Below are 27,537 nucleotides of genomic sequence, written 5' to 3' on the forward strand. Positions count from 1 at the left end.
TTGGGCTCAATCCAGTGGTAACTAGGCAAAATGTAAGGGCCTGTGATATATAGGATGTCACACTAGAAGGTCTTTAAATTCTAGGTATCTATGAAAAAAATCAGAGGAACACAGGATGAGACTGTCATGGAATCACGGGGTCTGGTCTATGCCCCAGCCTGTCACCAGTCTCCTGGGAGTGACCCCTCTAGTGTGCCAGGCCCCAAGGACCCACACACAGGGCTGGCACAACCCATTAGGCGACCTTGGCGGTCGCCTAGGGCACTAACATTTGGGGGGGCGGCGACCGCAGCGGCTGGATCTTTGGCCGCCTCTGTCGGGGGTGGCATTTCGGGGGCGGGACCTTCTGCCGCCTCTGTTGGGGGTGGCATTTCGGGGGTGGGACCTTCCGCCACTTAGGGCGACAAAAAAGCTGGCAGCGCTCCTGCCCACACAGTTCCACAGGGCAGGCCTGTGGCCTCCAAGACTGGGCAGTCGGCACCAGCAATCCCTCTCTTAAGCCACATAGTCCATCTTGGTCAAACAGTGCCCTGATAGGCCAGCCAAGCTGTGAGGGACTCCATCTCTGGCTAACTCTCTCTTTGTCTCCTCCAGCTTCTGAGTCCCTCCAAAAATCCTCCTTCTTCCACTCACCTGACACCTTGTTTTTCAGCTCAGTTCCCAAGTCCTCCCAGCTGGGGTTTCCTGCAGTTGGGTGTTGATTGTTCAGTTGTTGTGGCATCTCTTTGTCTTGCTGGAGTGAAAACGGGACACCGCATGGGGCTGGCACGAAGCTCCCCCCGCCCCCGATCCATGCAGGGCTGGCCTGAGGCCCCCCACTATCCCCTGCACACAGGGCTGACCCATGACCCCCTGCTACCCACCTGTGTGTGGCTGGCTCAGCCCAAGCCACTATCCCGAGCTCTCCCTCCCACACACAGCTGGTGTTGCCACTTGCCCCCTCCCCGTGTATATTGCTTCATGTCCCGACCCCACTTTTTTTTCAAAACTGGGCATTTGTCCTGTTTGCTCTTGCCAACTGATGATCAGTTGGCAAGAGCAAATGGGAAAAATGCCCGGTTTTGCCAAAAAAAGTTAGGACGGCCGGGACAGAGCTTAAAAAAGGACTGTCCCGGCCAAAACGGGATGTATGGTCACCCTATGCTGGACCCTCTGTAGATCTGAGCCAACTTCAGCCAGTTCTTTAACAATCCTTTTCAGTCCCCACCCAGACAACAAGGTGACACACACCTCCTGTCTCCTGAGCTATTCCAGGAGCAGCGTTAGTCCTTTTACACTCACTGGTTAGCAATGCCATGTACAGATGGAAACTGAGGCATGCTTAAGACTCATAAAAATATTACAGAAAATTCCCACTTTGTCACAATAGATGATGTGAAGATGAGCAAATGCTGGAATGTTTAGAGATGGTCCCAACAGGCTGAGGTGCTGAGCAGCCACCACTCCCATTGACTTCAGTGAGATTCGTGCGTGCTCAGCGCCTGTCACAATAAGACTCCTAACAGCATGATATGAGGACCTGATCCAAAGCTCACTGAAGTCCATGAGAGTCTTTTCATTGCTGTCAGTGAGCTTTAGATCAGGTGTTTAGTGCTTAGAAGTAATATAATAGTAGCAAGGTAGTGACGGCAGGTTAGTAAGAACAAGTGACCAGTGGCATAGTAATCCGTGTTGAAAAGCATTTAATTATTCCATGCTTATAGCAGACAACACTGCAGTGTGTGTGTATCACCAATGTGTCAGCCATGGTTGTTTATCATAGGAGATTGTGTTCCCAGTAGGCACACTGAATGCTTTCCCGGCCCGATAAATGTCAAGTACCAAGGCAATGCTGCCTGTTCCGCTCACAGGGATTGCCAAATAATCTGCTTTCATTAACTATGGGACCTTGGCAGAGCTCCTTGTGTACAGCTATCCCTGCCAAATGTTGGTTATACATAAATTTGCAGACACATTGTCTTCGCCTTTCATTACAGTTGCACAGTTTTCTTAATTGCAGCATTCTTGTGTTTCGTCTAAAATTCTTTGAGTAGTAGTCTATAAATAGGTATTTCATTATTCTGCAGCTGTGGGTTTTGCGACAAAGTTCATCTCTTGCTACAGAAGTGTGCTCCAGAATCTAAGCCTTTACAAAATAATACTAACAATAATTAATAATAATGATAAGCCTGAATCATTGTGGTGTTAATTCAGTTTGACACCTGTCTGACTTCATTGCAATTGAATGAAAGTACACTGCACCCCATATAGGTGTGTAGCTCCCTTTCTTACCCAGAGGCCTCAGCTGATCTCTCCCCACCACCATCCCCGCACACACACACCAGTGTATTTGGCTAGTTTCTCTTGTGTCTTATAGTACCACATATTCCTGGTAAAAGTAATATATAGTAAGTTCCTAAATTAAGAAAAAAATTATAAAATATTTAAAGTCCTACATATTGCTGGGGGTGGGGGAAAGCATCTAAATGATGTGTTGCTATTCTACTACAAAAAAAAAAACCCTGCTTAACTCATTTAAACTATGGTAGAGAAAAAATAAAATAACCGTGGGGTAAAAAATCACCCCATAGGTATTTATCTTCCACCTATACAGCAGGGTTGGGTCAGTTAACCTTTCTGTTGATAAGGGCGTCATGTGCCAGTTGCAAAAAGACTGCATGTCACTGTAGTTTTGTGTGTGTGTGTGTGTGTGTGTGTGTGTGTGTGAGAGAGAGAGAGAGAGAGAGAGAGTGTCTCGGAGAGACGCAAGGCCTTCCCCACAACTCAATGGAATTCCTGTTTTTCTGTCTTAGAGCTGGTTGGAACATTAAACAAAACATTGTTTGGTCACAATTTCCAGGTTCGTCAAATAGAAAAGTTTTGTGGAAATGGTTAGATTTTGATAAACTGTCTACTGAACACAGGGAGGGTTCCATCAGAATCCTGCCTGGTTTCGAGACTCCTTCCCTGCCCACCTTCCTGGCAGCCCGCCTGGTGAGTGCTGGGGGCTTTCAGGGTCCATGGCTCTGGGGCAGCCTTTCCATCCAGACTCTTTGTCCAGCTGACGCCCCATGAAAATTCCAGGGGACATATTTCATTTCAGAAAAAACACGTTTCAGTGTTTCCAAAACAAAATATTGCAGGATTTCAAAATATTGAAAAAACTGACATTTCAGCTCTTTGTCCCAATTTAGGTAATAAAGTTCCAAAAATTCAAACATTTTCACAGAACTGAAATTTTGTTTTCTGGCCAGCTCAGTCTATTTGTCTGTAATGTGAAAACTTTTGTATGCCACATCGGATTAATTCCAAAATTGCAGGGAAAATTCTATGCATCAATGACAGAAAGAACCCAATGATTTTGGTGAAAACTGGAAAAATGATAGGAGGGAAATGGGGGGCACACAGAGTCCCTTGCAACTAGTTAGCAGATCCAGGAGCTTCAAGCACCTTTGCAATTGTCTAAAATGGGCTGCATTAGCGACTTTTGGCATTCCATCTCAGCTCTGCCCATCCTCCCATCTGTGGGGGACCACACAGCACCTCTGGCAGAGAGAATAAGGGTATGGGAGGAAAGACAATATGGGGCACAAATAGCCCCAGGCATGTGGCAGAAGAGGGACTGTGGGGGTACACAAAGCTCCTGCCATGGCGAGGAAGAGGGAAATGGGGAAAAGGAGGGATGGGGAGACTGGGGACAGTGGTATGAGGGAGAAGAATATGTGTGTGGGTGGGAGTTGTAGACTGATAGTGGCATGGGAGATAATAGGGGAGGGAGGGAACGCAAGTGAATTAAGTTAAATCTAACTGAGGCCACTTTACTGCTGAATGAGAGCATTAGCACATGAGTATAATGTACTCTAAATCAGTGGTTCTCAAAGCTGGTCTGCCGCTTGTTCAGGGAAAGACCCTAGCAGGCCGGGCTGGTTTGTTTACCTGCCGCGTCCGCAGGTTCGGCCAATCGCGGCTCCCACTGGCCGCGGTTTGCTGCTCCAGGCCAATGGGGGCTGCAGGAAGGGCGGCCAGCACATCCCTCGGCCTGCGCCACTTCCAGCAGCCCCCAATGGCCTGGAGCGGCAAACAGCGGCCAGTGGGAGCCGCAATCGGCCAAACCTGCGGACGCGGCAAGTAAACAAACCGGCCCGGCCCGCCAGGGGCTTTTCCTGAACAAGCGGCAGACCGGCTTTGAGAACCACTATTCTAAATAATGTACTTTAAATTCACACCTTGAGTTAATTTAGCGTAACCTTCCTGAGAGTCCCTGTGTAGCCATGCTTTTAGGAGTCTTAGGCCTGGTCTACACTTGGGGGTGGGGATCGATCTAAGTTATGCAACTTTGCTACGTGAATAACGTAGCTGAAGTCAACGTATTTAGACCTACTCACCGTGGTGTCTTCACTGCAGTGACTCAACCACTGCCGCTCCCCCGTCAACTCTGTCTGTGCCTCTCGTGGCAGTGGAGTACAAGAGTCGACAGGAGAGCGCTCAGGGGTCGATTTATTGCGTCTAGTCTGGACGTGATAAATTGACCCCCACTGGATCGATTGCTGCCCGCCAATCTGGTGGGTAGTGTAGACATACCCTTACAGAGTCAGGCTCCAAGTTTCCTAAGGCTGTGGCTGCACCACTGTAGTGCTTCAGTGTAGACACTCACTATAGAGGCAGGAGGGCTTCTCCCATCGCTGTAGTTAAATCTACCTCCCCGAGAGCTGGTAACTAGTCAATGGAAGAATTCTTCCATCAACCTAGTGCTGTCTACATCAGGGGTTAGGTTGGCTTCACTACATTGCTCGGGGTGTGGATTTTTCACACCCTGAGCAACATAGCTAAGTCGACCTAACTTTTCAGTGCAGATCTGGCCTCTGGCTACTACACTATGGAGCTTATGTAGCTGTCAGCCAGCCCCCTGGTGTAGATGCGGCCTACACCACCTCCCTGAATGACAGTAACTATGCCGACTGAAGCATTCCATCAGGGGTGTGATTTTTCACACCCCGATTGATATAGGTGTGCCTGAATAAGTTTGAAGTATAGACCAAACCTAAGTCACCTCTGAAAATGTTGTCCAGTGTCTGTATTCTCCTCTATGCTAACTAGAGGGTCATACATCTTGCTTCTTGTCAAGTATCAGGGGGTAGCCATGTTAGTCTGTTCCACAAAAACAACAAGGAGTCCAAATAAATCTGTTAGTCTTTAAGGTGACACCAGACTCCTTGTTCTTGCTGCTTGTGTAGGCCAAGTGCACTGCACCCACCAGGGGTTCTTTTCATTCTTCCATTCTCTCCACTCACACTCCCCACTTGCCACCCTCCCATTGCCTTCTATTCAGGGGCTCTCTACACATCTCCATGCCCTTCTTCATGCCAGGGGCTCTGTGTGCCCTCCAGTTTACCCCCTTCTAGTGAGTAAGATAAACTGAACTAATGCCACTTTTTTCTGAATGAGAGCATCCACAAGGGCTAATGCACTTTAACGATTCACTTTAAATTCACACCTTTAGTGAATTCAGCATAACTTTCTTAAGTGTCCCTGTGGAGACTTGCCCTAAGAGACTTTTGGAAATGGGAGTTAGCCTTCTAAGTGTATGCCTACACTATGGGAACTATCCTGGCATAGCGATGGCCCTGTAGCTATGCTAGCATAAACCCACAGCGTAGACGCAGCCTATAGAAACAGAAAGGGATGCTACCTCCCTGTATCATGGTAGCTAGGTCAATGAAGCATTCTTGCATTGATTTAGCTGTGTTGACACTGGGGTTTAGGTTGGTATAGCGACATTGGTCAGCAATGTGGATTTTTCACACCCTTGACCAATGTAGCTATGTTGACCTAAATTTTAAGTGTAGACCAGGCATAACTCATGTAGGCCTTTCTGTAAATTTTACCCCTGACACATTTGAATACATTGTAATACAACTTTTACAGTTTTAAAAATCTGGTTAAGTTCCTATTTCCTCCCTCCCTCTCAGAAGGAATCCTTTTTACCCATTATATTTATGCAGATACTATTGGCATGAATGTGGTCTCAACACTCAATATAAACCCAAGAGTACTTATTCTTAAACAGAACTAGCAGTCTATTTAACCTCAATCTTTATTATCACAGCTTCTGTGTAGTTTATGGGGCATGGTCTTAGCAGTGAGTAGTAATGATATCTTATGTATCAAAGCACAAGTATGACAAAATAGCAATAATAGTATGCTAGAATCCTTCCCCCATAAACAAAACAGTTCAAACACAGGCCATAATGCTAGCGTCTCCTACCCCAGAGCTGGGATCATAAGTAGGCTGTCAAAATATGGTCTTCCAGCTGGCAGAACAATGTACTATTGCTGACTTTAGTAGTGCATTTGAGGATGAGCTTCTAGAAGGGGTCTTTTAAGTCCACAAGTGCTGCCTGGTTGGCTTAACATTAGAAACTCACTAGATGTTTTCTGGTGGGTCAGCAGAAGGTACTTGGAAAATTCTCTAAGTGTAGGGTTGGCATCACAGAGAAATACAGTACAAGTAACATTCTGGAAAATTGGCATGTTAAACTGAGCTATGATTTAGGACATTTAGAGCTGTGGGATACATCAATAAGGTATCAGGGTTTTCAACATAGGGGAGATATTTATTCTACAAGAATAGAGGTAAGGGCTAGGATCCTTGCTGATTTTTCTTGCAAGTGAGTTGGCTAAGCCCATTTAAGAGGATAAACTGACTTAACCCCAACCTTTAATGAGATATTTATATAGAGAGACCTACATGTAATTTTCATGTGTGTGTTTCTTGTTGTATCTGTAGAGGATAGTTTCTATGAAATCCTTGACCTCTCATATCAAATGAATTTCATCTTAATGTTTCAACTTGTAATTTCAAAAACAGATTTATAAATTGTTTCCAGATTTACACTATTCAAAAGGTTCAAATCATTTGAGGTGCTGAGTCCCTTCAGCTTCCATTGAAGTCTTGGCATCTCACAACATGGAATCGAAATGATTCATTAGAATTATTTTGAAGATCAGTATTACAGTACTTGCATCGCAGTAAGTACAAATATACTTCATCAGTAGGAGTAAACATACAATTGGAATACTTTCTACAGAATGGTTTTGTAAATATAGGAGTCTTGATTCATCACCGTGTTACTCTAGTGTTATGCCTCTGTCATTCCAGTGTGATTGTCTGGGGTCTTAAAGGGTCTTTCATGTTCGTAAGAAGTTCATTCCTAGGTACAACTGTTGTCTCTCCAGGGTTTTCATAAACCATAGTGATATTCCAGCAGAGTAATATTTAAATGTGAAAAGTTCCCTGTCCAAAGTGCCTGAGAGAGGGCAGCCCTTGTGAGAGGAAGCAGTGCTCACTAAGAATATAATTGTGGCGTACCCTAGCAGAGTTGGGAAAGGGAAGGGTGTGTTTTGAAAGGGGAATTATTTTCAATTGGGTTGCACTCGAGCAGGGCTCAGCAACCTTTCAGAAGTGGTGTGCCGAGTCTTCATTTATTCACTCTAATTTAAGGTTTTGCGTGCCAGTAATACATTTTAACGTTTTTAGAAGGTCTCTTTCTCTAAGTCTATACTATATAACTAAACTATTATTGTATGTAAAGTAAATACGTTTTTTAAAATGTTTAAGAAGCGTCATTTAAAATTAAATAAAAATGCATAACCCGCAGGGTGAGTGCCACTGAAAATCAGTTCGTGTGCCACTTTGGGCACACATGCCATAGGTTGCCTACCCCTACACTAGAGTAACTGGAGTATTTCTAAGTGAATCAGGCTCCAGAAATACATTCTAGATTTATAACATTGTAAGAAATTCTGTGTCCAAAGAAGTTTAAATATTTTTGATGAATTTATATTACATTCTGTTTTCAGTGTCGGCCAAACCAAGACCTCACAGTGATGAATATACCAAGAAGATCCCTCCTCCTAAGCCTAAACGAAATCCAAACACTCAGCTAAGCACATCTTTTGATGAAACGTACATCAAAAAGCACGGCCCCATGAAGACAACACTCACTAGGGATGCCTCTTTATCGCAAGTCAGCAGTCCTGCCCCAGACACAGAAGAAGAAGAGCCTGTTTATATTGAAATGGTTGGGAATATACTAAGAGACTTCAAGAAAGATGAGGATGACCAAAGTGAAGCAGTCTATGAGGAGATGAAATACCCTATATTTGATGATGTAGGCCAAGATTCAAAGTGTTCATGTGAATATGACCATCACAGTTGTTCTTCTCAGTGTGCTACTCCCACAGTGCCTGACCTAGAATTCACCAAGTCCTCAGTGCCATCTACTCCCAAGGGCTTGCTTTGTGATATCCCCCCACCATTTCCAAATCTACTTTCTCATAGACCTCCACTACTGGTGTTCCCGCCAGCACCAGTGCAGTGTTCCCCAAATTCTGATGAGTCTCCTTTAACTCCACTGGAAGTCACAAAGCTTCCTGTATTAGAAAATGTGTCTTACATCAAACAACAAGCTGGAGCTTCTCCATCTTCACTGCCACCTCATACACTGGGCCATCAAAAACTGGAGAAAGACCAGACAGTATCTCATGGAACTACTACTCCTGGGCACTCCTCCTCACCTCCTCATCCTTCTACCTTATACAGAACACAGTCTCCGCATGGCTACCCTAAAAGTCACTCTGCCTCACCCTCTCCTGTCAGTATGGGTAGGTCTCTTACCCCCTTAAGCCTCAAAAGACCTCCACCTTATGACTCTGTACATTCAGGAAGTCTCTCAAGAAGTTCTCCATCAGTGCCTCATTCTACAGCCAGAAACACGTTGCAAGAAGGGGGAAAGATGGTAAATGCCTCGGCCAATACCTACGGGTCATCATCACAGAGTGGTTCACGCTCTAGAACACCGACCAGTCCTTTAGAGGAACTAACCAGCCTCTTTACCTCAGGACGAAGTTTACTGAGGAAGTCGTCCAGTGGCAGAAGATCTAAAGAGCCTGCAGAGAGTAAGTTTTCAATACACTTTTTAACTGTCTCATCTACGTCATTATAACTCTTGTCATATTTTATTAAATCAGAACTGTGCAAATAACCACATAACTCAGCAACATGAATTATATATGTCTATTCCTTTCCAGAGGAAAGTTGATTACTGATGAAAACTGCTTCTATATTTCATGTTTTTATTTTATATATCAAGGTTTCAGAGCTATTTGTACTGTATTATGAAGGCTCGCAAAAGAGAACTGTAAGAGATTTAAGGCCCAATCCCTACAAGGTCTTAAAGGTCTCTGTTATGATGCTGAGTTCTGTCCAGTGCCATTGAAGTGCCCTGAACTCACATGGAATTCATACCTCATGGTCTCAGGCCCATAAATACTTAAATAATAATGTTAGAACATGATAAATATCCTAGTTGTTTTCAACAAAAGAATTCCACACCTTTGTTTCCTGGCTAACAGTCTCACACATAGCTCCCATTACCTTTGAGAATACTCCGCATCTTGCAGCATTCTGACCTTGAAACTACACAAGGTGTAACTCTAACTGAAGTTAGCAAGAGATGAACATCCATAAGGGTAAACTTGGCACAGATATTAGTATGTCCCCAAATCCTTCAAAGTCAGTGAAACAAAAGACAGTGTTTGACCCTAAGCTTTTATAGATGAGCAAAGTCAGTGAGCTTGATATGATTTCTCAGTTTATGACTTTGATATCTTGAAGCCCGAATAACTCAAATGCTTTTATATGAGAATAACTGATTTTGTAGCACTCTATTGTATGTTTGTACTAATAATATATTATACCTTTTTGGCAGAGATGTAACAAAAAAAGTGCCAAATTCTATGCTGGCTTTCATCCTGATAAGTGATGGTAGTTAGGATGTCTTCAGGCTACCAAAGTTTTATAGAGAGATTGGGCATTTTCTGAACTGATATATAATCTCTGTATCCTCTTGAAGTCAGCACTTGATTCTCCTTTCACTTACAGCAGTTTTACACCTCCCCTTGGGACCAATTCTCTTCTCATGTATATTAGTGTATATCAGGAGTAACTCCTTTGAAGCCTATGGATTTAAAACTGTGGCAGTGAGAAGGGAATTAGGCTCAGTAGGATACACAGAGTATAAGTCAGTGCAAAAATTAGCTTGATCCACCTACGATAGTTTGTCAGGCTGCAGACATAAATGCATTGTATGGAAGCTTAGTTCCATGATTCAGTAGTTTTGCCACAAATAATTACAGTAATAAAAATACAATAACACCAGATTTGTGTGTGGGATGGAAGCAAATTTGGGTCTAGAATGAGAAGGTTCTTGTAATAAGGGACAAATGTGAAGTATGTTACAACATTTAGGAATAATTAAAGTGAAGTGGTAGAGAAACAGTGGAGGAGTAAAACTGGCAATAAACATTATTGCTTGTTAATAAGCAAACAAAAATCCAGCACCATCCAGAGAATGAATAAATTCTAAGGTTCTTTCTTTGTCAGTGTGCATAAGAGAGCTGACCTTAGAACCCTGAGAAAGTCCCACAGTGAATGTGTCAGTTCCAGATGCTGAAATTTCAGGATCTCTTTATGCTGCCATTTCACTGAGGACCCCATAGGTGCTGGAACTAGGGGTGTGGGTGGGGGAGGGTGGGGGGGCAGAGATGCTGCAGCACTCCCTAGTTTGAAGTGGTTTCCATTACGTACAGGGTTTACAGTTTGGTTCGATGGCTCTCAACACTCCCACTATACAAATTGTTCCAGCACCCCTGGATGACCCCCAAAAGAAGTTCTGTATATTCCACTTGACTGAAATTGACTGTAGACTATCAAGGGGCATTTCAGATACGAATTTAAAGCAGATCTTGCCCTCAAGATTTCCACAAGAAGCAGCTTTCTTATTGGCTTCCCTAGGAGCATTTTGTTTGCCCTTCCAAGGGGAGAAAAAGTGTTTGTTATTGGCCATTAGCAGTGAGAGAGAAGAGGAATTAGAGAAGCCAAATTTGGTTCCTTTAAGGACAAACCATCCATGTTATGTAGTGAAGCTAACAGCAAAAGACTTTGGAGTGCTGCTGTGTAGAGGAAGTAAACAGACTGTCAGTCTAATCCTGCTTTACTTCATCTGGTATTTACAGTATGATTTAATCTCCTGGGATTACCACAGTAAACAAGAATCGGGTTTGTGTTCAAATATTATAGCAATAGAAATCACTTTAGGATGACTTGTAACCAAGTATGAGATGAGCATTATCTCTCGTGTAATTCTACCAAAAAAAAAAAGGAGATTCACAATAACACAATTAGAGTAAATTGTGGAGTTTGAACGTATAATCTGACCAAGCTTGTCACATTTTGTGGTGTATAATAACACACAGTGGAAGACAATGTAGACTGAACTTCTCTTCAGATGTATTTAAGAAATTTTACTCCTACAAATCATGCAGAAAGCCTGAGGCTGTCACACTATTTTGAATCAGGATATAATACTCTACATTTATTTGAACAAGAGAAGAGCGAATGCAATATATGGCAAACCAGCACGGACCCTTTTTTCTTTTTGCCAGCTTAATGTAATTTAGTCTGAACAAATTTCTGGAAACCTGATGGAAGTAGGAAAAAAAGAGAAAGTTGTGTCCATCTTATGAAATAAGAGCTCAGAAACTAATGAATGTGTAGTTTGAAAAAAAATATATATTTATTCTGGGCACATCTCAGGCAAGATTCTCATTGAAGCCTATGCAATTTGGCCCTCTCTGACTTGTTTGAAGTACTCATTGCTAAATGTAAGTTTTAAAAATTGCATGATATAGGATTTTGGATTCAAATTGAGTGTAGTAGGAATGTACTGTAGCAATTATGGAGCAAAGTCGACTCAGTTACATGGTTGCCACTCCAGCTGACTTCTGTGGGAATTGTGCACACATAGCCAAAGGCAGAGTCTATTCAGTGGGCTTTTTCCGTGTTTTTTTGTAGTTCAGAGTATCTCTGGAGTAACTCTCTGTACTAACTCTATAGAGAGTTAGCGCACAGAAAGATGGGGTATAAATCTAGAATGCTGTCATGTGCTGCACATTAACTAGCTATGTGGATGCTGCTATTGTGCAAGAAAAGGACCATAATGCACCAGCAGTAGGTCAAAGTGTACCTCAGAGCTTTTCATATCTGGTAGTAGGGGCAACACAAGCAGTTAGCGTTCAGCATGCTAGAGCAGTGTAGATTTACACACTATCTTGCTGTGCAGTACTAGCTCTCAGCATTATTCTCATTAGTTACAATTTGACCATGCAGTTTTTTCACAAATAGACCTCCCATGAAAGACAATTTCAGGAAAGTTGCTGGCTCAGGGAAGAATGTCTATTTGCGCCCATTTAGATCCCTTTGCCATAGGTTTACCTCAAGTTTCATTTTATATCCATAATAATAATTATTTTTCTGGGTAAGATAAGAAATAGGTACAGATGGTCAAAAATTGGAATTTCTGTCCTGTGGGAAATTCTGATATTTTGACATTTCTTTTCATCCCAAATTGGATGAACAGAAATTTCAATTTGGAAATGTCGAAACGTTTCATTTCATTTCAAGTAGGCTCAACATTAAGCTGCATCTGCCTGAAGTGCTGCAGGGCTGTAGTTTAGATGCCTCAGGTCCTTTTTGTTCTATGCTCTGGACTCCCCAGCTGAACGGCATCTCCATGATCCACTGCAGCAGTTCAGCCAAAGGAAAGGCTGCTGTGCATCATGGTAGTGTTGCCTCTGCAGAGGGAATGTGCAGAGGTGATCTTGATGAATTGTTGGGTTTTATTTTAGCTTTAGAGGAGGAAGGAACCTCCTTGGTAGGCATAAAAGTGCTCACAGAAAGTTGGCTGAGTGGTCCTGTAGTTGGCTGAAGTGGTCACTGCAGTGCTGATGAGCTCCTACTCTAATTAGCCTCCCAGGTCTCTTAGGGTATGTCCAAGCCCAGAGCTAGTAGAACTAGAGTTAGCAGACCCTGGGTTTGTTAACCTAGGTCTTGAGCGTCCACAGTCATTTGTAACCCCAGGTGAGGAATTGTTGAACACTGGGTCCAAACCTGGGGCTCCAGCATCTACACTGCATTATGCAGGCCCAAGTTCAAACATCCATATTCTGGACTTTCTAATGCACTTCCAAAATGTGGCCGCTCTAGCGCTTTGTTCATGGTGCAGTGTGGGAAAACTTGACTGTCCATCAAAGCTGTCTGTCCAGAGGACAAAGAAAGTCATCCCAAGGGACTGTGGGATACTTCCGACAGAGGGTAGGTCTACACTTACTTCCTGGTTCAGCAGCAGGCAATTGATCTTCTGGGATCGATTTATCACGTCTTGTCTAGACGTGATAAATCGATCACGGATCGATCCCGGAAGTGCTCGCTGTCGACGCCGGTACTCCAGCTCGGCGAGAGGAGTATGCGGCATTGATGGGGGAGCCTGCCTGCCGCATCTGGACCCGCGGTAAGTTCGGACTAAGGTACTTCGAATTCAGCTACGTTATTAACGTAGCTGAATTTGCGTACCTTAGTCCGAAGTGGGGGGTTAGTGTGGACCAGGCCTGACTCGCAGATCATGTGTCCAGTGGGGCTGCAGTTACACTACAAAACAATAGTGCTTGAATCCTGGGTCCCAGCTAGACTCAGGCTTGGACCATCCACTCCCATGGAGTCCTGGGACCCTGCATCTGAGCCCTGGGTTAGTGCAATTTGTATGGGGGGGGGCTAGGCTTGAGCCTGAGTTTGAACCCTGAGCTTACAGTGCAGTGGGTACACACCCTAAGAGTGTAGCTTAGCATTTCTCAAAGTTCTCAGTGAAAGGTGTTCATCCCTTTATTACCATACACATCTACCTCCATCCCTGAAAAAACCCAAACGTCAAAAGTACCGTGTGTGTGTGTGTGTGTGTGTGTGTGTGTGTGTGTGTGTGCATGTATAAAAACATTTAAAAATCATGAAAATCTTGGCAGGAATAAGAAAAATATATTTAGCAATATGATTCAAAATGGTTTCAAAATAGTGTCAAAACTAGTTTGAGAAATAGAGAAGTCTGCATAAATGGTGGATTTTACTACAGAAAATCTATAGTATGTGTATTATATAAAGCTTTTCTAAAACTGTAGTACTTTAATTTTTTTAAAAAGATATTTGAAATCTTTGAATAGCTCCTTTGGCCACCTTTAAATCTAACTGCTAAAGCCTTCACATTTTATTCAGGTCTTCAGTTTAAATTACTGTAAAATCTCTGATTTGAGATTATAATTTTTATTCCTTATTTTATGACAAATATATTTGTATATAATCTAATATTTATATATTTAAAACTAAACTGTACACACCTATCAGGTATTTATAGCAATTTAAGATACCCTTGATTTAGTTAAAGGTTTAGAAATAAGTTACTTAAGGGATAAATTTAGTTAGCTAAAGGGTAACTTTTTAAATTATGGGTGGGATTTTCAAAATTTCTAAAGAGATTTGGATGCTCAGTTTCGATTCATTTTAAGAGCAAAACATAACCCAGTGGAGTTGTCTGCTTATAGCAGGAATAGATTTGACCATTCATTGAGATTTTTATGTTAGTAGCTACAGTGTGGCCAAAATTTTCAAACTTGGGTACCTAAAGAGAGGGTTCTAAAGCTATAATTAGGCACCTCATTAGGTGTGATGAATTTGAAAACTGCTGAGCACTCAAATATTCCACTGAAACCAACTGGAGCTCCAGTTGTTCAGCACCTTTTAAAATCATTTTAGAGTTTTTATTTATATACCTCAACAGGGAGTCTAAGTGTAGACAGCTAGGTTTAAATATTTTGGCCTGTATGTATCTGCTATTTGCTTGGACTGAATTCTGCAGTCATCCTGCATGCATAACACTCCATTCAATCCATGTATCTGGAAGGGCTACAGAATCAGGTTGGTATCTATCCATATAAGAAAACTGTAGGAATTAGGTTAACCTAAGGTGAAAAATAATTTATGTTCCCAAATCTCTGTGCCTGAAACGGACCTCAATTATACATCTGAAGAAGTACAATAGCAATAGAAAGTCTGCTAAACAGGGCCGGCTCCAGGCACCAGCCTGGCAAGCAGGTGCTTGGGGCGGCTGCTCCAGAGAGGGGCGGCACGTCCAGGTATTCCGCGGCAGTTCGGAGGACAGTCCCTCACTCCCGCTGGGAGCAAAGGATGTCCCGCCGAATTGCCGCTGCAGATCGCGATCGCGGCTTTTTTTTTTTTTTTTTTGGCTGATTGGGGCGACCAAAACCCTGGAGCCGGCCCTGCTGCTAAAACCCCCCTTTCAGGCTAAAACTCCAAATTCAGAAGGCCTGTGAATTGGAACTTAACCATGTTTTGGGAAAGTGAGCGATCTGGACAAGTGCAGATTTGAATGGAGTACAAACCCACATTCATTAGGGCAAAATTCTCACCTTGATCCACCAGACATACAAACTCTGATATCCTGCCCTTTCTATCTACGGGGAATCTAATGACTATGGTAGGAGTTTACAACACTTAGCTCGGACTGCCATACGGACCTAACAAGAGAATTTTGCATGTAGCTTGGTCTGATTAATTTCTGTAAACTTCCTTTTCCCATATGCTCTTCTGTCCGACAGGGATCCAAATCCATAGCTCCTTGGAAAGTGCTCGGATGAAAATTTCAGCTTTCTCTCTATCACTTTGTGAACTAATTCCTTGGCATATAGCAGATTTGAAATCTTCGTGGGTGGATAACTGCAGCTTGGAATCTGAATAAGTTCATTTTTAAGGTGGTTAGCCATCCCCCACCCCCCTCCATATACATTATTTGAAAGATTACAATGAAATTATAATCCACAATTCAGTAGACACCAAGAAGGATCAGAAAATTTGAATAATTATCTAAATCTTCAGATGCTTAACTAAACCTTCTGAAAATAGTACATCACACATTTCCTCCCTGCCTGTCACAACTGTACAGTGAAATATTCCATAGAGCAGAAGCCACAGACTCTGCAAGACCTTGTGGAGAGGGTGGCATTACAACTATTGTTCATTGCATACAAGAATCTTACAATATGTGCAGAAATTCACAAACACACGAGTCTTTTTAGCAGTCACTACTATAAACTACAACAAAGTTCCCATTAACTTGAAAACATGCATATAAACAGGAAGCTCTTATAAATTTACAGTAGGAAAGAAGACCATTAATAAATGGAAATAAATAATATGCAAATAGAAATTGCTGACCCTCATTGTGGCTTTCAGTAGCATTTCACCCAGCTAAATCAAATGGGCTGAAATGAATGAGTTGGAAAAGAACATTATAGATACAACTGTATTGTAGTTTTAACTAGAGTCGTGTGTGTGCGTGTGCGGCTCACTTTGATTCTACGTTATCATCATGGTTGGCCACATATCTACATGATAGAAAAGACAGAGGTACACAGAAAACAGCATGAGAAAATCTGAAGGCTGTTCATTTCTTTAATTCATTCTGCATTAAGGATGTGGATAAGACAGATAGTGCATATGCTCTGGGCAAACTGAGTGACTCAGTCAACATAACTGGATACAGTGGTCATGCTTAAATTCTTGCCAATTGCATTAGATAACTGAGTAACCCAGGATAACCAAATAATGTTGCTGATTTTTGCAGCACTTCCCTCTAATTCCTGATGGTATATAATACTATATATTATAGGGATGTATATATATATACATATATATAGTATATAATACTATATATTATAGGGATGCTGCCAATTTTTAGGTAACATTAGCAAGTTATCAGAACTGGCAAGGTTAATTACTAAACTTTGAGTATGAGTACTTAATTCTCCCTACCCCACTTTCCTTAATGCTTATGTTTATTTTCATTTGCTCTTTTCTCCCCACCCTTGTATTCAATTCCTTAGACATGCCTTTGCTGCCTTGTCTGTTGGTAAGCAAAGGACACACTTTAGAAAGAGCACAGCACCTGCCATCAGACCCAGATTTTCAAAAGTCTCCAGCTACCAGTTAGGCACCAGAATCACATGGCCAGCTTTTCAGAACAACTTCAGTATGCTGGGTACTGAACTTTCCCCAAAATCTGGCCACCAGTGTCACAGTGGGAGTTGCTGGGTGCTGAGGGCCTAGATGGGGCCTAGATGGAAGCTGGACTCTTTTGAAAATCTGGCCCTGAGGTGATAGACTTCTTAGTCCTACCACTGAATTACCTCCGTTTTGCCCTAATGTAACTCCATTCACTTCCATGAAAGGAATTAAATGGAAGGAAAAATAACAAAATGGCAGGACGGAAAAGAAAAAAAAGAGGAAAGCTTGTATTTCAGCTGCTTATATATTTATAAACAAATATGGGGGAGAACAGGCAGGAGAATGGGCCAAGAAGGGAGGCCTTCAGTGGAGCTTGAGAGGAGCAGAAAAATTACTGGTTTATTATTTAAATGAAAGAATATCTTTGTTATACAGAGACTTAAAATAGAAAACACATATTTTGAAATGACACAATAGTTTTGTTAATTGAGACCATGACATTGTCTCCTCTTCTAATTCAGCAATTTAGGCTCATGAAAAAATCAGATTCTCTTGGGACTGCTACAGTATATAGAATCATTGAAGAAGATGTAATTTCATAAATAATTACTCAGATTTTTTTTTAAACAGCTGCTGCTTCTGACTGATGTGTATGGATTTATTTATTCCATTTGTTTGTTCCTCAGCTGCTTGACCTCTAAGTACAGTTTCTGGTTAGCAACTCTATCAACATTTCTTTTTAGGAATAAAAAACCCAACTCTTAAAAATCTATAGTTAAAAAAGAAATTGAATAAAGTCTGTCTTCAATTTTTTGGCCGAGGTTTCACAAGGTTGAAATAGGCTTTATTTTTTGTTTATTACATGTACAAGTAGGATATGGGTTTTCTTGGCCATGTTAAACAAGTTTAAAGAAATAGATCTTTTAAAAATAAATTAAATTACAGGCACCTATTCTGCCCTGTATTCAATAGATGCCACTGATAAGCAAATCAACACTTGCTTCATTTGAAGACCTCTAGTTTAATTATTTGCTCCAAGTTTTGAGTGCCACTCATTTATCTGCACAGAACTTTCTAAGCCACAAAAAATTACGTCTGTGAAAATTAGACCTCTAGGGCCAAATCCTCAGTTGTAATCTAGCATATCTCAGTTGAAATCAATGGAGCAGTGTCAATTTACATCAACTGTGCATCTGGCTATTAGACACAAATCTGACATTTGTAATTACAAAAGCCCATATTCAAAATTGTACAGTCATCTAGCAAAACTGGCAATACATTATAAATTGAGAGTTTATTGCTGCTTTTTCTAAATATCTAAACTGCAGAATGCACAACAGATTGGTGTGCTCCTAGAAATAATAAAAATAGAAGTAAAAACATTTAACCTTGTGCTGTTTTCCAGAAATCCAAACATGCATTTCTTTCAGTCAAATTGCATAAATACAATCTGTTGAAATTTATCTGTGAGTCCTTTAGAGAGGAGATATAAATATATGGTACCCATATATTCGTCAGTGAAAATAATAATGAAGTAATAACTAGCATTTTAAACCAAAACTAACCAAAACTAGCCAAAATTGATCACTTTGGCAAAGCAGGTCTGTCTGCTGAACACCTAGGCAGAGTAGGTGTGTCTATGCAAATAGGGTCTGCTCCTGAAGTCTTTTCCCCCAGTGCATGATTAGATGTCAAGGGAGAGCTCATTCAGACCATGCTTACATACACATGTGCACGCTAGCTCTCATCAAGCTAGTACAAGTATAAGTAGTAGTGTAGCCATGATAGCAGGGTTGTGACGGCAGAGGCACGGATGAGCCATGCTCAGTCCATACCCACCATTTTGAGGAGGGTTTGTATTTGGCACAACTCAGCGGTGCCTCTTCTGTCACTCCCTGTGCTACCACAGCTATGCTACTATTTATACTCATGCCAGTTCTCAGCGTGAGTATGGGTACTAGAGCAGGAGAATCATGCCCCTAGTTCATAGTGTAGATGCAGCCTGTCTCTTTCAGAGTCTGACCTTCCTTTGTACCTTCCTCTGGGTACGTGACAGTACGGGCAGTTCGTCTGGCAGCCATCAGCTAATCAGGGAATCTTCCCCTCTGAGAGTAATGTGTTCCTTTTAGGACTTCACAACTGTGCCTGTACACAAAACTGTGGGTACTTTGAGTTTCATACTTGTAAGCTGGGATAGAACTCAAGTGCTTCTGTGGTTTCAAGACCCCAAACATTCAAAGTACAGACCCTCCGTATTTTCTATATAATAGAAAATGTTCTTTAGGACCAGCATGTTTATAACACAGATTTTCACAGATCTGATACAATCCATTGTAGGGACTAGTATATATTTGTGTGTGTGTGTGCGTGTGTGTATTCAGAATACACTCAAAATTAGCTTGTTTAAAACAAATTGTAGTGAAGAGAGGTCAAAAAATGCAGCAATTGTACATTATAGAAAGTAGAATGATGATTTTTGTATTTCCAAAGGCAACCGAGCTGAAACAATTTTCCCAATTTTACCATAAGCAAAAATTAATTTTGCTAGCAAAAGTCTGCTTTCCATTTTCAAAATTAGAATGTGTACATCAGAGCTGCAGAAGGTTATCGTTAAAAGAAGACCTTTCCAACCCTTGCTCATGATCTGAATGCTACTCCCAGGATCTCCTGAGCCACTGTCACTGCTTCTTGACAAGAGACAGAGGTTAATTAAATGCATTATCTGGATTTCTTACAGTAAAACAAGGTAACTGTAGAATCTGTGTTATCATAAGAGAGAAGATGGTGGGGGCTGGGTATGGCAGTGAAAAGAACAAAGAAAAGAAATAAGTTCCTTCCTTAAGTTCTGAAATCCTTGCAACACTTGTAGCTACTATTGCCCTTCTTAATGTTTCTTAAAATGTCTTTTCCATACTGATTTACATAATAAAGAATAACAATTTCTTGGCTTGACTAAGTTGCTTATACATCAGCTTTGAAGTATCTCAACTTTCTAGAACTTCTGGTTTGAGTCCCAGCAGGGTGAGCTCAGTCCTTATGCGCAGTCATTAAAGGATTGCGCCAAAGGCCAGTGAAGTCAGTGGAAAGACTCCCACTTCAGTGGGTTTTGGATTAGGCCTAAATTTTGGCAATGGAGTAAAAGGGCTTTACTTCTTGTGTGAAACATTTGTTCCATACAAAAAGCCTCTCTGACTCAGCATACTTGTATAATCGGACTATAGATACTAATATGGGGGATAGGGAGAATTAGTAAAGGTGACTAGCTGGAACATTCCACATAACTTTTGGCCCATTGTGTTCCCTTACCTACCCACAATCTCTCCATAAAACAACCTGCCAGGAACATCTTATCTCAACACAACCAATGACATGGGCCAATCATGGATGGGCAAACCTCAAATGTTCAGAGATATTTTAATTGGTTTATCCAGCTCACCTTGATCTGGATATTGAGCTGGAAAACTTGTGGGATTTTCAGAACTTCCTGGGTTCAGCTGAGGCTGGAAATAGAAATACAGGAACACACAGAAATAATTATTATTAGTAGTATAATAAACAAGAAAGGGTCAAGTTCAACTGGGCTTTAATTTTGTACAAAGGGCCAAGTTTCTTTTAGTAATGAGTGGATTCATCCATCCATAATAATTATTTGGTACAAAAATTAATATGCAATTAATATCTAATCATGCATTAAGTGGGAATAGGAGAGTTATTGATCATCTAACCTCAGCTAAAAGAAAAAAAAGCCTGATTGTTTGAATGAGACAGACATGGGTAAACCTTATTCTGATGTGTGATTTACATCCATAATTTAAAAAACAACAACTTGTTTTGGAAATGTGAATCTACTGTAGCACTGAAATGTATTAACCCAAGATAAAGGGACATAAGAAAGGCAGCATGGTGTAGGCGTTAGTTTGTGACCGAGAGTCATTAAATATGGGTGTTATTCTTTGGTCTGCAATTGACTTGGACATGACCCCACAAACATTTACACATTGCCTAAAATTAAGCACATATGTTAGGCCTGGAAGGATCAGGACGCAAATTGGTGGCAGAGTCAAGAATAAGTCCCAGATTTCCTTACTCCTTAGTCATGTGCTTCAACCACTGAACTGTGGTATAAGGAACAAAATACAAACAGAACATTTCTGTTAGTAATGAAAAGGAGGCACTCTGATTGGTTGAAAAATTAAACCATCAAACAAAAATTAGCATTAATAAACATGTTATACTCAGAGCTGTTAAAAAAATGGCAATTATTTTCCAGGAAAAATTTTGAATAAAATCAAACAATGTTAGTTTCGGTTGAAAATTTTCATAGACTTTTTCATTGATCATCTAAATTAAATTTTCTAAAAAAGTGTTCAGATTTTATTTGATTGAAATCAAAATTTAAAATGTCTTCTTTTCATATATTTGATATTTATTCACCTCTTCTCTTTCCATCGGTAAAGTGGGGGAAGAGGAGGGAAAAGAAAGAAAAAAAAGGGAAAAAATATACAGAAACTTGAGTTTGTTTCAATTTCATCATAAACAAAATGTTTAATTAATAACTAAATGAAAATAAAAATGTTGTTTTGACAAAAAAAAGGAAAATTTCAACAGTAAAATATTCATGTAAAATGTTGGTATAGTTCAAACAGTTCTATTTTGTTGAAAAACTATTCAACTAAAAATGTTCAACAGCTCCATTACTTTCCATCGAAAGAGACTACATTTGCAAGTGAGGCTATAAACTTGTACTCATGAAGCCTGTGCACTCACCTTTTTGTTAAAGTGACCCTATAATTCATCTTTACCAAGTCAGCACCACTTTCTCTTGTGCTGTCTCAGTGTCCCAGGATATCTGAAATGTCCTGCCTTTTCGCTCCATCAGTCAAAACATTTTCAGCTGTTTTTGAGGGGAGATTTTTTTTAAATTCACGTAGAAAATGTTTGTTCAAGACTTATTATTTCATTGATTGGAACGGACCCTGTGCTTACCAGGAATCAGTCCAACGGTGATGAACAGTGTTTGGAGCAAAAGGAATAGTTGAATGAGCGTAGACACTAACCAAGTTCTTTTATTCAAAGTGAATGTTAATACCAATTGTTCATTCAAACAGCAAGATGATGGAAGAAATCCTCCACTCTGAGGCTGTAGGAACACAGTTATTACCAGACTGGATTGTACCTGTGGTCCAGTATCCTCTCTATGACTGGGGCCATTACGAGATGCTTCAGAGGAAGGAAACCTTGCAGTAGCCAGTGGAAGAATCATCTGCCCTCCACATTAGGTCTCAAATAGTTAGAGGCTCACTTAAGTCCTGAAGTATGTGGTTTGATATTCCTAAGTGGCAAAACATTCTCTGAGCCCCAAAATATTATATTCATCTATGATAACATCTCACAACCAATCATTCATTTTCAGAACAGTATAAACCACAATATATTCACAGTAATTTCCAGCAGTTCTTTCTCACAGTAGAATATGCATTATGTTTAGCCCCAACAGCACCACCCATTGTTGAGTTCACAACTCTTATTATTTATATTGTTACAGTGTCAAGAGACCAAGCTCTACTTTCTTATGCTAGTTTACTATAAGAGTCATACAGTTTAAGGCCAGAAGAGACGACCAGATCATCAATAGACAAAAGAAGACACTGTCCCTACTCCAAAGTGTTTACATGCTAACACCCCAGTCCTGAAAAGACAAATGTGCTCCACTTGATTTCAGTAGGACTACTCATGCTAGCAAAGTTAAACACATGCAGGATGGGGTCCAAAAAAGATAAGCCAGAGAAATGATGATAAAAATAGACAGACAATAAACAAGAAAAATGTTTAATGAGGTTAGCTGCATGTCTTACTTGTTAGGTCTTTACATTTGTTAGTTGTAGTTTATGTTAAATTTTAAACCTTGTCTTTGCTATTATTTATTGTAACCCATGTCTTTTTAAATTTCTGTGGGCCAGATTTGATACACTTATTTCCACCGAAGTGTATCTTACTCCACAAATAGTCCCACTAAAGTAATTGGCACTACTTTGAAGCTATTGCAGTTATGAAATAAGGTGCTTACCCAATAGGAGCCAAGCTGTCAGAACCTGGCCCTATTTTTCAATTTTGAAAGCCATTACCTATTTTTTTAAATGTACAGCTACCCCGATATAACGCTGTCCTCGGGAGCCAAAAAAATCTTACCACGTTATAGGTGAAACCGCATTATATCGAACTTGCTTTGATCCGCCGGAGTGTGCGCCCCCCCCCCCCCCCCCGAGCACTGCTTTACCGCGTTATATCAGAATTTGAGTTACATCGGGTCGCGTTATATCGGGGTAGAGGTGTATCTATTTTTCTACTTTTGAAAAATGTTACCTGTCTATTTTCTGACTATTTCTATTATTGTCCTTCTCTGTTTTCTATTTTTATGTTTCAGCTTTAATTCTTCCCTAATTTCTATTTTTGAATTACCTTCTAATTTTGATATGTATAAATTCGCCCCTGCCTGGAGCTCTAAACGACTCACCCCACCCCAGTGCCCTCCTTTACTCTCCTACATCCCCCCCCAGAATTCCCCACTTGTGGCCTTGAGACCTAGCTACAGAAAATCAGCCAAACAACAGGTAGCCTCCAAGTCTAAGCTTCCAAGGTCTCTCTGCCCCTTCCCTATTCCATCTGCTAGCAGGCAGAGTACATATCCACTGTATTTAGATGTGAGTAAAAACTCACATTCCAGAAGCAGAGCCAGAATTTGAAGAGTGGCAGAGTCAGGGGTGTCCATGGGTCACAGGTGGTACCACCGTCAGTTATATTTATTGGCTTAAAAAAGCACCACACATACACCTAAAGGCTGCTGGGGTGACGGTGGGGGGTGCCTCCCTATTAGCTCTGCTACGCTCCATTCCATGGACGCATGTGTTGAATTAATATTTAGATGCATTTCAGTCTTGTCTCCTCGTTTCTGAGACTCTTTTTCAGGCACTCTATTGATTTTGCATGGAACTAGGTCAGAACTGCTTTGAATTGAGCTGCTCCAATTCTCACTTAACTGTAAGAAATGAGTATTAAAAATTGATATGAAAAGCAAACTTCTGCTTAATTAGCAACCAGATAAAGACAGACTAGACAAGCCACAAGCTTAATAAAGATCAGAAAAAAAGGCTTTCATTGGCAGTGTAATATATTCATAATTGTTTGTTATAAATATAATTTTTTAAAGCATTGAATCTTTCCTTTTGCAGTATTTATACCCTGTTTATTTTCTTTGCGGTGTTTTTGAATACATATTTGTACATGATGGTCTGCACAGATCAGACAAATAAGTGCACATCAAGAAGTATGTATAATACTTTGACATTATAAAGAAGCATTCATTCCAAGATTTTTAAGTACTTTATAAAGCTGAGTAAAATTTTATCCCCAATTTACAGATAAATAAATTGAAGCACAAAGGTTAGAGGTAGGATTTTCAAAAAGGCTTGACATTGGCCTAACTCTACTTTCTCTGGAGTCAGTAGTAAAGCTCCCCTTGACTTCAATGGGAGGAAAGTAAAGCCAATTTTAAGTGCTTTTAAAATTCATCTCCAAGTGATTTACCAGGTTTCCACATCAACATCCCAATCTTGCAAAGACTTATGCACACATGTTTCTTTAGGTACTGTGAGTAGAAAAATTTATTCCCCAGAATAACAGAATTCTATGCTTTAAATGATTTTTTAAAATTTTAGATTTATAAAAGACAGAAAAAAGAATGAATAAAACATGGATTATTACTTTATACATTACAGATTACAGAGAGAAGGTTAGCAGAGAAGCCCTCATTTGCAGTTCCTTCACACTATTGCTTGTTTGCCTCCTTAAAAATGATTCTGCTGTTTGTCAGTTAACATTACAATAATAAGCCATCATGACCTAGAATTAATATGTGCTTAAGCAGCTTGTGGCAGGCTGGCCACATAGAGTATATTTGTTGCAATGATAGTTTTTTAGGTAAAACGTTTTCCCTAGCTCCGATTGTCAAATTAGTTTGGTCTAAACTATGGCTGATTAGCTGGGTTTCTCAGGTTGTTTAAAGCTTCAGAACCACAAATCACATCAAAACCATGCACCCATTAAGAGATCTTTTATAATGTTCAAACCATATATGTCAATTATTTAGAAAGTGTGTACTGCCTAAGAGATTTTAGCTGCCATCTTTCTCATCAAATGAAAAGGCCTGGAATTTAGGTGAAATAAATGTGGAAAGTGCACATCTCTTAATATTGAAATACAAGTGCTTCAAGCATTTGAACTCCTTTATGGGACTCTTACTGAAGGGGTCTCCATAAATATTTAAAGCAACAAATGATTTCTTGAAATTTACATTTTATGTGCTATTTTGGGTTAAAAATTATAGACCAATAAAGACATTTTCCATAATGATGTTCAGTTTTCAAAATTCAGCGTTTGACTGTGAAAAGATTTAGCTTCAGACATATGTGATTCAAAGAACTCATTAACACAGAGCTTTTATTGCTCTTGCTAACTCCAGCCATCTGAATAAGATAATAAGAGCATAGTATATCTTAAATCCAATTTGCATTATTGTGTCTTTTAAACAATAGGTGATGAGCCCTCTAGTATGTTACCTACTATCAATATGGGTACACTGAGCACTGACGTCCTTCCACAGCTTTTGTGCAGGATTGCACAACTATTTCTTTAAGTCTTGGCTTGTCCCAACTACAATTATCAAACACCCATAAAAACATGTGTTTCGCCTTAGATAAAATAATAAGGTGATCTCAATATGGGTGCACCATGACTCCACATGCGTGCCGCTTTCTGCTCACACAGTATACATTGCAGGATCAGTGCCTGAGGCATTTATATAAAACAATGAGCAAGTTTTTAACTAGTGAAAGGGCCACTGAGCTGTGGTCCATGGAGTTCCATTTGCAGTAGCTTAGAGTAGCTTAGAGTAGTGTAGAATGGTAGATGGCATGAGACAGCCCAGATAACTGTAGAGCTTGTCATAGTGAGCACAGAATGGTTCCAGTTATGTTCTATGGCCTGGGAGGGGAGCATTCTGCCCCTCTCAAGTCTTCATTGGGCCAACAAAAATAAGTTATTCTTCAGATGCAACAGGAAGTATTATGGTGAATTTACAAAAACATGGGATTTGAGGGAATAATATATATATCCATTATAATCCTGTATGTTTATAAATCAGAATATGACATAAGAATGCCTTTGGTCTTAAATTTGAAGTAAATATATATATTAATAATATATTAGTAAATATATTAGTAAAATTTTGAAGCTGAAATTATCCCCTCTTGTCATTTAAGTAAAGTAGGACCATCTTCGAGATGAGGTGACTGAAAATTAATTTTGCCATATACTTTATTGTTCTTGACATATTACAAAATCAGGTAAAATCAAATATTCCAGAAGGCCTTGGAAAATATCAGCATATGGTTTTTCTGACAGTGCGTCAGTGTTACTGATAAGTATCATCCAATAATAATGTTTTGGGCCCTATAATGGGCTGCATGAGATTATAGTCTGATCCACTCTGCTTTTCATTTTTAGGATTTATTAGTTTTTAGATAACCTCCGAGCTGAAGCTCCCCAGGAAAGGATAGGGGAGTGGAAATATATGAAATCTAGGCTGACAAGTGAAAACTGATTTTCTACAAAATCTTAAGAAATAAACTGAGACCAGATTTTTAACGGGGGTAAATTGACATAGCTCCACCAATTCCACAGCAGCTATACTGATACGGTTCTATTTTTCTACTTGTAGTATTCCAAATACTGTATATAAAACACTTTTCCTTAGTGCTGACCAACAAAGACTAACTAATGCAGATCAACTTTAGGGCTGCTCAGCCCTAAGACATTCCAGGGCAGATTTTAGCTGGTGTAAACTACTATAGCTTCTACTGAAGTGAATGACCGTTTATGCTGTCTCTCCAAATTAACAGGAAGAGCCTGACTCTGAAAATACTGACAGGTTTCAGAGTAGCAGCCGTGTTAGTCTGTATCCGCAAAAACAAGAACAGGAGTACTTGTGGCACCTTAGAGACTAACAAATTTATTAGAGCATAAGCTTTCGTGGACTACAGCCCACTTCTTCGGATGCATATAGAATGGAACATATATTGAGGAGATATATATACACACATACAGAGAGCATAAACAGGTGGGAGTTGTCTTACCAACTCTGAGAGGCCAATTAATTAAGAGAAAAAAAACTTTTGAAGTGATAATCAAGCTAGCCCAGTACAGACAGTTAAGAAGTGTGAGAATACTTACAAGGGGAGATAGATTCAATGTTTGTAATGGCTCAGCCATTCCCAGTCCTTATTCAAACCGGAGTTGATTGTGTCTAGTTTGCATATCAATTCTAGCTCAGCAGTCTCTCGTTGGAGTCTGTTTTTGAAGTTCTTCTGTTGTAATATAGCCACCTGCAGGTCTGTCACTGAATGACCAGACAGATTAAAGTGTTCTCCCACTGGTTTTTGAGTATTTTGATTCCTGATGTCAGATTTGTGTCCATTAATTCTTTTGCGTAGAGACTGTCCGGTTTGGCCAATGTACATGGCAGAGGGGCATTGCTG

The 27,537-nt window shown here is 40.4% G+C and overlaps 1 protein-coding gene across 1 annotated transcript in view; it reads left to right on the forward strand.

Moving 5' to 3' along the window:
- Positions 1-27,537, forward strand: part of NYAP2 (neuronal tyrosine-phosphorylated phosphoinositide-3-kinase adaptor 2) — a 177,248-nt gene that overhangs the window by 93,968 nt on the left and 55,743 nt on the right. Inside the window, exon 3 of the mRNA XM_054038887.1 lies at positions 7,840-8,937. Coding sequence (XP_053894862.1) covers positions 7,840-8,937 — 1,098 coding nt within the window. The remainder of the gene's footprint in view (positions 1-7,839; positions 8,938-27,537) is intronic.

This window comes from Malaclemys terrapin, chromosome 9 (assembly GCF_027887155.1).
Source record: "Malaclemys terrapin pileata isolate rMalTer1 chromosome 9, rMalTer1.hap1, whole genome shotgun sequence".
NCBI lineage: Eukaryota > Metazoa > Chordata > Testudines > Emydidae > Malaclemys > Malaclemys terrapin.